General features: G+C 45.2%; 2 protein-coding genes across 2 annotated transcripts; one reads left to right on the plus strand and one right to left on the minus strand.

Moving 5' to 3' along the window:
* Positions 1-1,268: 1,268 nt before the first annotated feature.
* Positions 1,269-8,777, plus strand: LOC112266361 (sodium/myo-inositol cotransporter-like). The gene is made up of 2 exons (XM_024443755.2): positions 1,269-1,612; positions 5,930-8,777. The coding sequence occupies exon 2, from the start codon at positions 6,181-6,183 to the stop codon at positions 8,296-8,298; it is 2,118 nt and encodes a 705-aa protein (XP_024299523.1). The 5' UTR covers positions 1,269-1,612; positions 5,930-6,180; the 3' UTR covers positions 8,299-8,777.
* A 1,250-nt stretch (positions 8,778-10,027) lies between these two features.
* LOC112266362 (integral membrane protein GPR180) lies at positions 10,028-16,470 on the minus strand. The gene is made up of 9 exons (XM_024443756.2): positions 16,232-16,470; positions 15,466-15,615; positions 14,983-15,183; positions 14,053-14,233; positions 13,838-13,887; positions 13,569-13,726; positions 13,112-13,303; positions 12,921-12,998; positions 10,028-12,821 (listed from the first exon to the last, which is right to left on the minus strand). Exons 1-9 carry the CDS (start codon positions 16,368-16,370, stop codon positions 12,669-12,671), a joined length of 1,302 nt encoding a protein of 433 aa, XP_024299524.2. The 5' UTR covers positions 16,371-16,470; the 3' UTR covers positions 10,028-12,668.
* Between the last annotated feature and the right edge of the window lie 152 nt (positions 16,471-16,622).

A 16,622-nucleotide genomic window follows, 5' to 3' on the forward strand; every position in this document is an offset into this window, starting at 1 on the left:
TTTATGAACATTTGAACATCTTGGCCATGTTCTGTTATAATCTCCACCCGGCACAGCCAGAAGAGGACTGGCCACCCCACATAGCCTGTTTCTTCCTAGGTTTTGGCCTTTCTAGGGAGTTTTTCCTAGCCACCGTGCTTCTACACCTGCATTGCTTGCTGTTTGGGGTTTTAGGCTGGGTTTCTGTACAGCACTTTGAGATATCAGCTGATGTACGAAGGCCTATATAAATAAATTTGATTTGAGATGACCAGGTGACAAATATGTTGATGTGCCCTTGAGCAAGGCACTTAACTGTAATTGCTCTGAATAAGAGCTTCTGCTATAACGTAAAATAAATGTAGCCTACTTAACTGCAGTGAAAATGTAGTGGATCGTCAAACTTGAGCAAATGCTATACTTCAAAGTATGTTTTAATTAAGTAGCCTTCTTTATACCGCTAGCAGTGATTTAAGGGATGAAAAATGCACATTCATGGTGTCTTTGCAGAAGACGACTGCCACATCACTGGTCCACATCAGGGTAATGGGCAGCCTAATAATATATTTACATGCCTGTCACTCAGGGAGTGAGTGCTTCTGGGGGTTTCATCGGTGACAGTCCACGCCATTATGACAGTGTCCAGTCCTGTGTGTTATTCAGACAATTTGGGCTGCGGGTAGCCTAGCGGATAAGAGCTTTGGGCCAGCAACTGAAACTGTCAAGGTTCAAAATCCTGAGCCAACTAGGTGAAGAATCTGTTGATGTGCCTTTGAGCATGGCACTTAACCCTCATTGATCCTATAAGTCGTTCTGGATAAGAGTCGGCTAAATTACTAAAACGTCATTAAAAGGATGTTTGGTTTAGTGATCAAGGGGAACTACTACTTCAAGGTCTCAGAGCAAGTGACGTCACCGATTAAAACGCTATTTAGCAAGAACACCGCTAACTAGCTAGCCATTTCACATCCGTTACATTTGCCAAAGGTGTTGCACCCCTGGAGTGTGCACATGACCTCCAGAACACAAACACACTTCCAAGTCATATAGACATATAAGGAAGTGCTTGCAGAACTTTTCATCAAATCAACGTTAAGTCAAGTAAACGGTTTAGAATATGTTATAGCGGGTGCAGCAAAATGCTATGTTAAATTAAATTAAATGGAAACCTAATTAAATTGTTTTTTCTTTATGAAATGGTAATTTTTTAATTTCTTTAAATTATTTTTAAATTATTCTTCCCCCCCCGTCTTGTATCATCGCTACAACTCCCGTACCGGCTCGGGAGAGACCCGAAACACAAGCCTCTTCTTAACACAGCGCGCATCCAACCTGGAAGCCAGCCGCACCAATGTCATTTTGATAGAAACATTTGATGGGGAAATACCAATTGGATGGAAACCGACTAATAATTTCGTCACCAATTATGCTAAAACTTGAGGCTAGAGCGTGCATCTACGCCATAGGCAAAGATGGGGGGCGTGTTCATAGAAATGGCACTATGCTGTCAAACCAAAATTGGAACGCAACCTGTGAAAAAAATTGCACCTGATCTACCTGCCTAGGAAGGAGCGTGATTGATGCCGCGAGTCCGGTGTTGGAGAGATTAGTCAGAGAAGGGCTGCTGGAAATGGTAAGTACAAGCGTTACAAACGTCATAATTAAATGTATGGAGTCAGGCTGACGAAACATCCTAAACAGTGGTGCGTTTGTCACGTGGAAAGTGACAGGTTCTAGGTCTTAGTTGAGCAGGCAGCGTGAAGTAAGAGGTAGACAAAAATGACTAACAATTATTTTGTAAGGCATGCTTTTCTATCAGTTTCAGCACATTCTCAGTACCGGCGCATTCTCAATTTGTTTTCAGAATTCAGTTATGTTCATTTCGATGTCGTTACCGTTACTTTAAAATCAGACGCAAACAAAGGGGCACAGCAAACCCATCAGGTAGGTGTCCATCATCTAGATTTAGTCAGTGTAGCAAACCTCGCAGCAGTCTCTCCAATTTGTACTCTCACCAAACATATCAGCCTGTCATAATAAGCTTTCAGCGAACAATGATCCACCATGCCTCGGGACAGCGTCACTTCCTGTGGGCAGCTGCCTGGAAAAAAGAGTTTTAAATACTATCATTTAGCTCATGACCAGGCAATTAACCAAAAGAAAATGCTACTCAGATTAAACATGCCAATAAGTCACAGGTGACATTCTCACCCACTTAAAATGAGCGTTTCCTTGCACTTAATATTGAAACTCTGCAAAAGTACATGTGCAATAATAGGTTTTACACACGGGTTAGAACACACAAATTGCACTCAAAGATAAACTCCCTGAAACTCGAACTATACCACAAAGTCCTCACGGAAAAATAGACCTCCAATACCTGCTAGCAACTCTACCACATGGTGTCCTGAGGCAGCCAGGGCTCCCATAGCGGTGTTGACCTGCCCTATTGCTGGCACATTGCCCTCAGCTCACCAGGCCACACACCTCCAACCAGTTCCATTTAGCCTTCACCCACAAGGCACCTTGACATGCCTACACCAAATGTCACAAGGTGGAAAGTGACACATTCACCTGAAAAATGAGTTGAAACCTGTTAGTTCACCTTAAACCTGTTAGTCTAGGGACCACTTCTCGATTGTGCGCTAGTGCACCTCTGATGCATGGAATTTCCACCGTTCTAATGGAGTGTTCCAGTGTCTAGGGACCTTGGTGCACTTCAACCATACATTAGGTTACTCTCCAGTTTTTAGAGAAACATGAATACTGTATCATAATATTGGAGTCACCAGATAAAGCAAGAGAGAAAGATGAGCCTTATTGACACTTGTGCAAAGTTTGGATCAGAATTGATTGTTCTAACATTTCCTTACTTATTCATTTTTACTGTCTGACACTTATGGTTATCCTGCAATTAAACATGGTAAGGCAAGGTTTTCAATCAGTTTCAGCAAATTCTCAGTTCCGGCACATTCTCAATTTGGTTTCACTCTAGAACCCCACAGTGGAGGTGTCATACAACCCATAAAACCTAGTGGTCAAACAGGAAAATGGTTCCAATTGTTTTCCACCATTCATTTTTCTCATTAGGACATTTTTAGGAACACTTAAAATAAGGGCTGTGTTTCGTTGGAAAAATGAATGGTGGAAAAACGATTGGAACCATTTCCTTGTTTGACCGCTAGGTTTTATGGGTATTATGACTCATACTGTGGTATGACTCATACTGTGGTACTCTGTTCAGTTAAATTGTATATGGAAATTAACATGCTACTTAAAATCAGACACATCCAAACCAAACTAAACAAAAAGGGGCACAGGAAGTGACGCAACCCAGAAAACAGGTGTCCATCTTCAGCGCTAAGACATACAGTAGGGCAAAAAAGTATTTAGTCAGCCACCAATTGTGCAAGTTCTCCCACTTAAGAAGATGAGAGGCCTGTAATTTTCATCATAAGTACACTTCAACTATGACAGACAAAATGAGAAAAAAAATCCAGAATATCACAATGTAGGATTTTTAATGAATTTATTTGCAAATTATGGTGTAATAAGTATTTTCGCAAGCCACTGTATCATGGATAAATTGGGACTGACTGATCTTCAAATAATATGAAGTAGTTATTTATGAGTAGTTATTTTTATCGATGAGTCAGTCGCCTGCAATGTTTAACAAGCCCTGGGGGCAGCCGCCCACAGGAAGTGATCCAGTCCAGAGGCATGTTGGATCACTGTTTGCTGAAAGCTTATTATGGCTGGCTGATACGATTGGAGAGAGCACATGGTCGTCGTCCCCCCCGGCATTTTTCCTATTTTGTTGCCTTACAACCTGGAATTAAAATGAATTATTTTTTAGGGTTTGTATCATTTGATTTACATAACATGCATACCATATACCATGCAACATATTTTTTGTGGTGAAACAAACCAGAAATAAGACAAAACAATTGAGAACTTGAGCATGCATAGCTATACGCAGTTTCCCAGTCCCTGTCTATGAAAAACATCCCCACAGCATGATGCTGCCACCACCATGCTTCACTGTGGGAATGGTGTTCTCGGGGTGTTGAGAGGTGTTGGGTTTGCACCAGACATAGTGTTTTCCTTGATGGCCAGAGTACCTTCTTCCATATGTTTGGGGAGTCTCTCACAGGCCTTTTGGCAAACACCAAACGTGTTTGCTTATTTTTTTGAAAGCAATGTATTTTTTCTGGAGTCCGATGTTTACGGAATGTGTAATTTAGCCTATTGTTAGGTTCTAAATTGACCTAGTAAAACTCACGGATGATTAGTAAAGAGTAAACCACCCACTGGGTCAATACAGCTGCATAAGACAAAGACATGCTTCCACCAGTGGTAGTATATAAACCCCAATTTGGGTGACGTCCAACTTCTCTCTAAACATTACATCTTTATTGCTAGGCAGGAAATGAAGTGATGTGGGCAATAAACTGTTCCATCTCCCTTAATGTGATCTGAGCTGACCTCGGCCCCCTTCGTCACTAATCCACATCTCACCACCCTTATCAGTGCCTGCCACATGTGATTACTCAGTACATTCCCTTACTCAGTACATTCCAAGCTTAATTGCCTCCACCATATACATTTCTCCTTCAGATAACAATTAACTTCTGGTGTAGAACCTAGACTATAGCACTATTCCAAGTTTAGGAGTCAGAACCCAGAATCCATCACTATTAAACACTTAAAACTATGTTTCAAGTGAGAATTAGGCAGGTCTGATGCAGAAAAAGAAAGGAAATTCTTGCCTACTTCACCCATTTAAAAAGTAGTGTAGTTTCAGTAGTTAGCTACACCGTTACATGGCACAAAAGTAATTAACTACTGAAAATTCAAATGCTGGTAGGGTTAAGTTCAACTACCACTATGCTCCTGCAAAATGTAGTTAAATGACTATATAGTAAATGTAGTTCAATAACTAGTAGGACTACGTGTAGTTTACTACTCCTCAACACTGCTAATCAATCATATATTCTGTCTATCATAATTCTGGAATCACCAGATAAAGCCAGAGAGAAAGATGAACCTTAATGACACTTTTGTAAAGTTTGGATCAGAATTAGTGATTGTTCAAAAATGTCCTTAACTTATTCATCGTTACTGTCTGTCAAGTCTTTCGCTTGGAGTTACCCTCCAATTTTAATGTGGTGTGGTAGCCCTGCGAGGCTTTGCCTGGACACATTTAGAATGAATGTCAGTAACAGACACATCCCTATGTCCATAGCACTGTAAGGCTTTGACTGTCCCATAAACACTGTGTTAGAATCACACACACCAGAGCTATTGATTCTGGAAGGAGCACACATTTGGGTGTACAATAACTCAGACACATCCATCCCTTTGTGACATGTATCTCTTCAAAATAACCCAGATGAACAAACGACACCCTATGGAACTATTTGTCATAAATCTGAGTCAAACCTGACTACCACAAATATGTACACCCATCTGACACACGAAGATCCAGCTACTGCATGTTAAAATTGAATGACTGTTTACACAGCTATAAGGGGAGTAGTCGTCAGTTAAACTGAGAAATAAAGCGTGAGGGTGGGACTGGTAGGGGTAAGTATGCATGCACCCATTGAACTGTGCAAAACTCATACAAGACTAGTACTACTATACTGTTAGCTATGTGTTATAGATCAGTGGTTCACAAATGCCTTTTTCACTCTGACCCTTTTATAGCTTTTGAGGTTTTTTAGTGGCCAACCAAGTCAGCGAAACCAATGTTCCTGGCCAGGACCCAGCCACGACTTAATTAAAAGACTTTTGCCACAACTCAAAACCAGTTTATCTTGACCCGCTATTTCTTTGGGGAAACACAGTTTTAGATGTACTGTATATCTTCTTATTTATTCAACCTCCATTTATTTAAAAAAGGTTTTTCCAACCCTGATCTGTTGTGTGTTTTTGTGCTCTGTTGTAGGAGTGTTGATACAGATGAGCTGCTACCTCCAACCTACAGTATTTCCCGTCAACCCTTAGGGTGCCTTGCTGTGGGAATACCTCACCAAGACCTAAACTGGACCTGACTCGCCTGCAACATCCAAGCATTCAGTGTCTTAGAATCTCTCATAATCAACTGAAAGACTGGTACTTACATTGAAAGGGTACTGATCACTAAAGCAACCATATCACCTAACTCCTCAATAACTGTCTTTAGAAGTATTATCCAAGATGGCTCCCACCACCATGGAGGCAGCGGACATCGTTGTTGTGGTGCTGTACTTCATCCTGGTCCTTGCCATTGGCTTCTTCGCCATGATGAAAGCCAATCGGAGCACTGTGAGTGGTTACTTCCTGGCCGGCCGATCAATGAACTGGGCTATGATTGGTGCCTCTCTGTTCGTCAGCAACATTGGCAGCGAGCATTTCATTGGCCTTGCAGGGTCCGGGGCGGCCAGTGGGTTCGGAGTCGCCGCATGGGAGTTCAATGCCCTCCTGCTCCTCCAGCTCCTGGGCTGGGTGTTCATCCCGGTTTACATCCACTCTGGGGTCTACACAATGCCAGAGTACCTGGCCAAGCGCTTCGGCGGCCGACGGCTCAAGGTCTACTTCGCTGCTCTCTCTCTGCTGCTCTACATTTTCACCAAGCTCTCTGTGGACCTGTACTCCGGAGCGCTCTTCATCCAGGAGTCACTGGGCTGTAATCTCTATCTGTCCATCATCCTTCTCATCACCGTGACCACGCTGCTGACCGTCACAGGGGGCCTGGTTGCGGTCATCTACACCGACACCCTCCAGGCGTTCCTGATGATTGGCGGCGCGCTATGCCTAACCGCCATTAGCCTGGTAAAAGTGGGTGGCCTGGAAGGGGTGCTGACTAAGTACATGGAAGCCAGACCGAACATCACAGCGATATTAGCATCCTCCAACTTCACCTATATCCCCTCCTGCCATGTGGAGCCCAAGCCCGACTCCCTGCGCATCCTAAGGGGCCCGCTGGACAAGGATCTCCCCTGGCCGGGCTTCCTCCTTGGCCAGACCCCGGCCTCCATCTGGTACTGGTGTGCCGACCAGGTCATCGTCCAGCGGGTGCTAGCCGCACGGAGCATCTCCCACGCTAAAGGCTCCACACTGATGGCCGGCTTCCTCAAGATCCTGCCCATGTTCATCATCATCATTCCCGGGATGATCTCCCGCATACTGTTTGCAGATGAGCTGGCATGTATCAGCCCAGAACACTGCATGGAGGTGTGTGGATCCAGGGCCGGGTGCTCTAACATCGCCTACCCCCGCCTGGTGATGTCCGTCATGCCGGTGGGTCTGCGTGGCCTGATGATGGCGGTGATGATCGCAGCGCTCATGAGCGACCTGGACTCAATCTTCAACTCCGCCAGCACCATCTTCACCTTGGACATTTACAAAATGGCGCGGGAGCGGGCGTCGTCGAGGGAGCTGATGGTGGTTGGACGTGTGTTTGTGGTGTTCATGGTGGTTATCAGCATCGCCTGGGTTCCTGTCATCATCGAGATGCAGGGAGGCCAGATGTTCTACTACATCCAGGAAGTGTCTGACTACCTGACCCCACCCATCGCTGCCCTATTCCTGCTGGGCGTCCTATGGCGGCGCTGCAATGAGACAGGTGCGTTCTGGGGTGTCATAGTGGGGTTCGCGTTGGGCGCCACGAGACTGGTGCTTGCGTTCATCTACAGAGAGCCCCACTGCGACGAGCCGGACGAGCGGCCGTCTTTTGTCAAGGACGTTCATTTCATGTACGTGGCAGCCGGGCTGTTCTGGATCTCAGGCCTGGTGGCTGTGGTGGTTAGCCTCTGCACCCCTCCACCGAGCATAGAGCAGGTCCGCACCACTACCTTCTGGGGGCTACGCCAAAGAAACACAACCCTAAACATAGAGAGAGACGAGGAGGAGATGAGCAAGCTGAACCCCCAAACTAAGACCCATGTCAATGGGAATGGCTGCATAGACAAGGAGACGACCAAAGACCTCCATAATGGGGTGGAGGCTTTATCCTATATGGAGTCTCCGTCTAATCTCCAAAATGGCGGCCACCCGACCTTTTCAAGCACTAGAATGGCGGTAAACCAAGAAAAGCCTTGGGTGGTCTGCTGTGGAGGAGTAGGAGGGGAGAAGGGGAGGTGTGTGAGGGTTCTAGAGTGGTTCTGTGGGTTTAAGGAGGAGCCGGCTAAGACCCGGCCCAGATCAGCCGAGGAGGAAGAGAGACTTTTGCAGGAGATGCTCCAGGAGACCCCCAGAACCAGACTCATCCTCAACATGGGCCTGGTGCTGGTCTGCTCTGTGGGGGTGTTCCTCTTCATCTACTTCTCTCTGTAGGAGGGGATCTCAACCTGTGACATACACAATATAGTTTATATGTAATATGTCTGTCTACATGTGACATCTAAAGAAGTGTTTCTTAACTTGTGTTTCCTACGCCACCCCAAAAGTTCAAGCCCAGTGAATCAGGTGTGCTTCAGCTGGCCTAGAACAAAAATGTCCAACCTTGGTGGTCCTCCAACATGGATTCCGGGGTAGACATAACATGGGAAACGTAAATCTAGTATGTAATGTTACATTTCTTATGGTACAGTGCCTTAAAGTATTCACACCGCTTTACTTTTTCAAAATTTTGTTGTTACAAATTGGGTTTAAAATAGATGTAATTGTCATTTTTTGTCAACGATTTACACTACATACTCAATTCAAAGTGGAAAGAAATTCACAACAAATTAAATGGAAAATAAAACACTAATATCTTCATTAGAGAAGTATTCAACCCCCTGAGTCAATACATGTTAGAATTACCTTTGGAAGCAATTATAGCTTTCTGGGTAAGTCTCGAAGAGCTTTGCAAACCTGGATTGTATAATATTTGCCCATTTATTCTTTCAAAAATTCTTCAAGCTCTGTCAAGTTGGTTGTTGATCATTGCTAAAAAGCCATTTTCAAGTCGATTTTTAAGTCAAAACTGTAACTAGGCCACTCAAACATTCAATATCGTCTTGATAAGTAACTCCAGTGTATATTTGGCCTTGCGTTTTAGGCTATTGTCCTGCTGAAAGGTGGATTTGTCTGTGTCTGTTGGAAAGCAGACATCCGGGTTTTCCTTTAGGACTATGCCTGTGCTTAGCTCTATTCCCTTTCTTTTAATCCCAAATAAAACTCCCAAGTCCTTGCCGATGACAAACACATATTCATTAATTTAGCAATTTTATCACACCATAGTGCTATCAGACTTCTGATACCAATGCAGGGTGAAGGAAGGGCCACAAAATGTGAACCGCTATCAAAAAATGCTATAGAAAAGTATTTTGTATTTTGACAATCCAAATTACAGTATTTTGAAAATACAAAATACATTGGATTGTAGTTCAGCCAAGTGTAAGTCAAATGACAAAATACTCAGAATTCAAATAAGTATTTTAAATACATCTAACAGAAACTGTCCATCTTTGGCTGTGGTTTCAGGCTGCCAGCTACGCTACTCTCTACCTGACCTAGATATAGAATACATAGAAACCCCCTTATCTAAATGGAATAGTACTGCCTGAATTGGTACTACTTTCTGTGGTAGAGTCAAAAAAGGTGCAAATGAATGTTACAGTATTAGCCCAAGCACGTTCCTGTTGTCAGACTATTTGCATAATACAAGAAAGGGTGTTAGTTAGTGGTGGTATTGCAGGAAAATAAGTCCTGTGTGTATTCATCCCCCTCAGCCCACAGTGTCCCTGAGGTCAGAAATAGCCCAGTGGGTAACCGGTGTCCTGAAAAGACCCAAGATGGACGCCATGGTCTGGTCTGTAGGGAGCCACTGATGTGTGTAAACCAGCACAGGAGCACCTGGTTAAACAGCAGTATGGGATTGGTGTGGGAAGGAGCACTACTTTGCTGCTGGCCTAGTCCTCATTGTCACTAATAGCCCACCACTCTCAAATAGTTTTAATTCATCTAGGGTTCAATGCCATATAGGCTGCGTTTACACAGGCAGCCCAATTCTGATCTTTTCCCCCCCCACTAATTGGTCTTTTGACCAATCACATCAGATCTTTTTCATAGCTGATCTGATTGGTCAAAAGACATTAGTGGGGGGGGGAAAGATCAGAATTGGGCTGCCTGTGTAAACACAGCCATCAGTTTATGGTGTGTTCTTGATCTTTTGCAACATGAAGGTAAAATGAGTGAAAGAAGAGCATCCAGAAAACAAGGATTATAACCAGCTAACTAACAGTGACTCTGAAACCACCAAAGAAGAAAACAGGCCAACAGGCAGGTAGTGGAGAAACATCAGTAACATGACTCTTCCCCTTTTGACTGTTTACTGTTTAGAAGTCTGGGGTTAGTTTAACCACATTCCACGACATGTTTCCACAACTTTGACTGTGTTGTGTAGGCTACGATTTATTTTGGCCTATTTAGTGTCACATACTGGAATCCATAGCAGATGGACCAAAAACAATGACCAACCAAAGATGATTATCTATCTGCAAGCAACTACCCAAATAAAGTGAGACTGACTTGGCATAGCTCTGATGTTAGTGTTTGATATTAGCCTCTCGGATCCGTTTGAGGAAGTGGAGAGCAGGGAAACTGTTGATGTACTCAATGTGGAGTGTCGTGGTGGCATTTCCTAGCAACCGTGACATTTTGTGGTTTCTCCTTCCATGTTTGAATTATCATGCATTATCATAATTGTTGAATGAGAATGCAGGCAGTTTGAGCAAAGACACTGGTAACTTCTATGGTTTGTGTGTGCATTGGTTGAGAGTAGTCTACAGCAGTGTCTTTGCTCAAAAATAGACTGTTTCGTTGTAGCCCTTGACAAACACAACTCATTGAGGGCTTGATGATTAGTTGACAAGTTGAATCAGGTGTGCTTGTCCAGGGTTACAATACAAATGTTCACCATTGGGGATACTGGAGGACCAGGGTTGAGAAACGCTGGTCAACATAAGCTACTGTAACAGATCAAGAGAACTGCTGCCCCCTGCAGACATTTTCTTGTATTTGCATCAGCATCTAATAAAGACTTATTTTACAAAAGTATACAGTAATGAATTTAAAACAGCCTTATAAACATGCTTAATAGGAACATTACACAGTCACTGCTCTGTTGACCATTTCCCCCCCAATATCTCTGCATAACTTAACTATCAGACTGGACATGTATGTCAATGTGAAACCCATCTTTTCATAGACAAACACAGGTACCTTCTCTACTAGCAAAGTGATTGTCTTCTCAGGCACTTGCGACGATTGAGAAAGAAAATAAAGCTACATTTAAACATTGCACATGTCTATCTCCAATGTCAGACAAAACAATACAAGCGTTCATATTCAAGTATAATTCAATAAGTACACAAATAATAATAGTAATACGATTCTCACACATGCAACTAGCTGCAGTGTTGGAGTGCTGGGGATGACACAAGGATTCCATGAGTTCCATGTGATTTCTGTAATAGCTTCAGCACACCCTAAACCTGAACCTCGCAGAAAGAACCATCAATTGACAATAGAATGAAACGGCAGTAAAACAGTGTGAAGCAACTCTGTTTAAAAAAAAAAGACCCAACTTTCTATTTCTGTCAGAGTTAAGATCAGACTATATTTTTGGTTTGAGATTTACCACACTGAACATGGATCCATATCTCTATGGATCAACGGTAAACAAATGTATTTCAGTCCGTGCCTGGATATCTTTATCGGCAATGAATAAGACTTAACAGGGAATTTGACAATCAGTAACCTTTCGTTGTAATCTATTATAAACCTATTTTGGGAGTCTTATACTCCGTCAGAAAATGAAAGAGAGACATCAAATCCAGCCCAAGTTTGACATTCAAAATAAAACAGTGAGCCACAACTTCACACATACATACTACAATTGTAAATAAGACTAACATACAGGTAACTGCCAAAATAAAGAAAACACCAACATAAAGAGTCTTAATAGGGAGTTGTGCCACGAGCCAGAACAGCTTCAATGCACCTTGGCATAGATTCTGGAACTCTATTGGAGGGATGCGACATCATTCTTCCACGAGAAATTCCATAATTTGATGTTTTGTTGATGGTGGTGGAAAACACCATCCCCAGTTGATCTGGTGACTGAGACGGCCATATGGTTTACATCATTTTCATGCTCATCAAACCATTCAGTGACCACCCGTGCCCTGTGAATGGGGGCATTGTAATCCTGTAGGGCCACAGCCATGGCAGACAGCATTTTTATACATGACCCTAAGCAAAGCATGATGGGATGTGAATTGCTTAACCCAGGAACCACACCTGTGTGGAAGCATCTGCTTTTAATATACTTTGGATCCCTCTTTTACTCGCGTTTCCATTATTTTGGCAGTTACCTGTATCCACATCTGTTGTATACTAACAAATTAGTCTAATTTACATACATACATTATGTGCGCTTAAACCCAGGTCTCACTCTCATCCTGTTTGGGAGGCTATTAAATAGGTGTGCTATCCAGCTACATGAGCAGGCCATCATTCCTCTTCTCTTCTATATTTGTGGGTGAACTCCTACTCTTCATCCCACCCTCCTCTTTCCTCACCCATCTGTGGGGGCACCTTCGCCGTGAGTGGGTGGAGAGGAGTGGAAGTATTGTCCCTTTAAACTGCAGGTGTCACAGTGTATCCCTTCGCCCTCGGCATGTGTCACAGTGAAAGTGTTCCCCCTGCACGCGGGGTCAGTAGCGTCCCCGGCCCCCTCTGGACATGGTGAGGGGTAGTGAGACAGAGGAGAGAGAAGATACTTCCCAGTATAAGCTACGAGACAGGAAAAGCTGGTAGAGGATCACCACCGAGATAGCCTGGCATAGAATCACACCGATTGTCACAACCTACAAACAGACACACAAACATCAGCACCAAAAACCTTCCGAATGAGTCAGTACAATATATATATATCTATCTATATCTATAGACTGTCGTCCTCTCACCTTTTCTCTCTGATGCTCGTTGAAGACCACAGAGAGTAGGACCAGCACAGGGTGGCACAGGAACCAGATAAAACAACCCTGAGAAACAAACTAGTGAGACTGGAATAACCAATCGTATAATGCACTGTAGATGGCACTATAAACGCATGGAAAGGGTTACCAGCTATTCTGTGTTGTATTTCTACGCCTACCTTGGCGAAGCTGAGATAGAAGTCTCTCTTGAGGGCGCTCCTCTCTGTGCTGATGATGGTATAGAGCACAGAGGCTAGCAACAAGGCCAGGATGATACGTAGAGATATGAGTAACAGACCCGCTATGCTGCGCTGGGCATGGTAGCTGTGGTGCTCCGTCTCCTCATACTGCTCCCAGAGCAGTAGCGCCCCCTAGTGGCCCGGCAGCGACACAGACAGGGAGTCAGTGGAAAGGTATTTAGGCCATTGGTATTGAATGTGTTTTTATTGACTGATCCCAAAAGGGAAATTGAGAGTTAATAGGGGGTTACAGTATTGGTCAGGATAGGGGATGGTGTGAGCAAGGTAGAGGTTAGTACAAGTAGTAGGGGCTACTGTATCCAGTGAGATGGAAGTCAGGACTTAGTATTTTGGGTTTAGAGATTAAAGGTCATGGATAGGCTGATGAGGCTCTGACCTGTGTGGCGACCCCTCCCATAGCGAGGGCTTTGGAGGCGGGAGAGGAGTCCCACTGGAGAGGTCTGCTCTGGGGCTTCCTGTTCTTGCTCAGGGTCCAGCCCACACACAGACTCAGCAGCATGTACAGCATGGACACCTGGGATACCATGTCACAGACTGCAGCATGGGAGAACAACAACAGGCAACAGTCAGCACTGTCACAAAGGAAGAATGAACGACAGTACGAAGAAAGAAGCAAGAGCGACAGAGTGAGAATACAACACTCACACTCAGCCAAGCTGCCCATGATAGGAATGCCCACTCCATCCCTGGCATACCTGTGGAACGAGAGACAGGTGTGTGTTTTTACACAGCAAGACTGATATTCACTCATCCAAATATTCTGCAATACAGGATAATCCTGTAATACAGTAACTGATATAAACCTGAGCAGGGCTGCTGAAAGGTGACTGTACCAATGACTGAGACAGAGTCTCACTCACCTGGCCAGGTGGATGTAGTTGAAGAGGGCAGAGATCCCCTGTAGGGCCAAGGCTGTGGAGAGCACCTTCAGCACCGTTTGCATGGGCCCACCCTTTCTCAGGGCCATCCACAGAGGCTGAATGTAGATACAGGATGCCACAAAGTAGGCCAGGATCAGCAGACAGTAGAAACTATGCAGGCCTGGTAGGAGCAGGGGTAGGTAGGAGGGTGAGGTAGGGGGGCAGGGGTAGGAAGGAGGGTGGGTCAGGGGGAAGGGAGTAGGGTGGGTCAGGGTGGCAGGGGTAGGTAGGAGGGTAGGTAAGGGTGGCAGGGGTAGGAAGGAGGGTGGGTCAGGGGGCAGGGGTAGGAAGGAGGGTGGGGCAGGGGTAGGGAGGAGGGCGGGGTAGGGAGGAGGGTGGAGCAGGGGTAGGTATGAGGGTAGGTTAGGGGGCAGGGGTGGGGAAGGGGGAAAGGAGGGTGGGTCAAGGGGGCAGGGGTAGGAAGGAGGGGGCAGGGGTAGGAGGGAGAGGGGGCAGGGGTAGGAAGGAGGGTGGGTCAGGGTGCCAGGGGTAGGAAGGAGGGGGCAGGTGTAGGAGGGAGAGGGGGCAGGGGTAGGAGGGAGAGGGGGCAGGGGTAGGAAGGAGGGTGGGTCAGGGTGCCAGGGGTAGGAAGGAGGGGGCAGGGGTAGGAGGGAGAGGGGGCAGGGGTAGGAGGGAGAGGGGGCAGGGGTAGGAAGGAGGGGGGCAGGGGTAGGAAGGAGGGTGGGTCAGGGTGCCAGGGGTGGGGAGGACACAATCAGTCAAGCATTCAGTGCAGTCCTGTCTGGAGCCCTCTTAAATTCAGAAGTATAAAATGATGTGTTATGACTAGCAAACACTTAGCAGACGCTTTCATCCAAAGCGATTTACAGTGCACCAAATGCATATATTAAAGTATGTGCATGTACTGACCTGCCTCCTCAGCGCTGAAGTGTTCCAGGGGGTTGCCTGCCGAGTCAGGGTTGAACAGCAGGATGGTGAAGGTCAGGTCCCCGTGGGCAGGGATGATGCCCCCCTCCCCACAGGTGTAGCGGTCTGCATACAGCGCCATCCAGGCCGTGGGGGAGTGAAGGTGGGGGATGCTCTGGTTGTGCTCCTCCTCACTCAGACGGACTGAGCAGAGAGAGGGAAACAACGTTAGGAGGGAGACAAGGCCTAGGCTTTCGCTCAGAGGGCTAATGTGGCCTTAAGTCATGCAAACAACCAAAGGTTTGATAACCAGTTAGTTACATATGCAGATGCAACATACTGCAAGTACATTCAGAATATGTCCTGTAAATGATGGTATTTATGCCACTTAACCAAATGCCTCGTTTATGAATGCATGTTTACTACGAGCCAGCGGGACATGAATGCAAACAACAATACACGTGACAGTCACAGAGACACACTCACTGGAGAGCTGTGCCTTGGAGAGGCGCTCGTGGCAGCTGAGGTTGTCGATGTCGAAGCCGTCCTCCATCTCCGGGAAGAATAGCAGTCTGGACTCCTTCTCCGTGGCCAGGGGAGCATTTGCCAGCCTGCACACCACCAGACCCCTACCCACTGGGGAAGAGACAGACAGAGGGAGGGAGAGACAAGAGAGGGTGTGAGAGAAGAAGAGGTAGTGGAAGTAGAGGGGAGGAGAGAGAGAAAGAGGGAATGAGGGAAGAGATCTGACAGGACACTAAATCCACCTTTCAGAGGATTGGGTTTCATTCGAACCTACAGAATATGCAGACGTCTGTGATAAAGGAATGAGATCTATTGATTCTAATGTACTGCCTGGCCATCACATTTGGAAACATGTCATTCTGTTCCCGGGTACAACATTGCCGATGCTCATGGGTCTGGAATAATGTAAGACTGAACCAACCTATTATTAAGACACTGCATAGACCTATGTGATTTGATCTTTGAACCCAACTCAACAAACATCTTCCCACGATTTCCCATTTAAGATTGCGATGCACACAGAAAAATACTTTGAGACAATGATGCATAACACCATGCAAGAGATTAACACTTTCCAGACTAAGAGCACATGATCTGCTGCTTCCGTATGTACATTAGCATTGCAACTATAGTCTATATAAAACGCATCGTCATCTTGGTGCATGTGTATCCATCCACACAAGCCTCCCTCCAGAATTTGTCGCTAGCTTCAGACTGCTACACCTACCGTTGTACATGAATTGTGTGATGTACTGTCCATTCTGCTCTCTGGCTGCATCGCTCTTGAAAACTCCTGACACAGTTTTTCCAAATGTAGCTGGAATGCATAGTAAATAGGCTGTAAGTGTGAACATTAACGGATACATTGTCTCCTAAAAGCGACTTATCAAATTAGATATAAAGAAGATGATTGTACGACAACAATGAATGGTCTTGTCAAAAAGGGTGTGTTCCATCTGCACTGAACATTTGATTGATTTTGGTTTTACCTAATCATAAAAGGACCTCTGCCCTACGTTAAATCTGTAAGCCAATCAGAGAGCGATTAAAGGGTGGGCACCAAAACGGACCAACTCAACGCAGGCCTTTGTTACGTGTCAACATTGCCATAAAGCGAC

Source organism: Oncorhynchus tshawytscha, linkage group LG14 (assembly GCF_018296145.1).
Source record: "Oncorhynchus tshawytscha isolate Ot180627B linkage group LG14, Otsh_v2.0, whole genome shotgun sequence".
Lineage (NCBI taxonomy): Eukaryota > Metazoa > Chordata > Actinopteri > Salmoniformes > Salmonidae > Oncorhynchus > Oncorhynchus tshawytscha.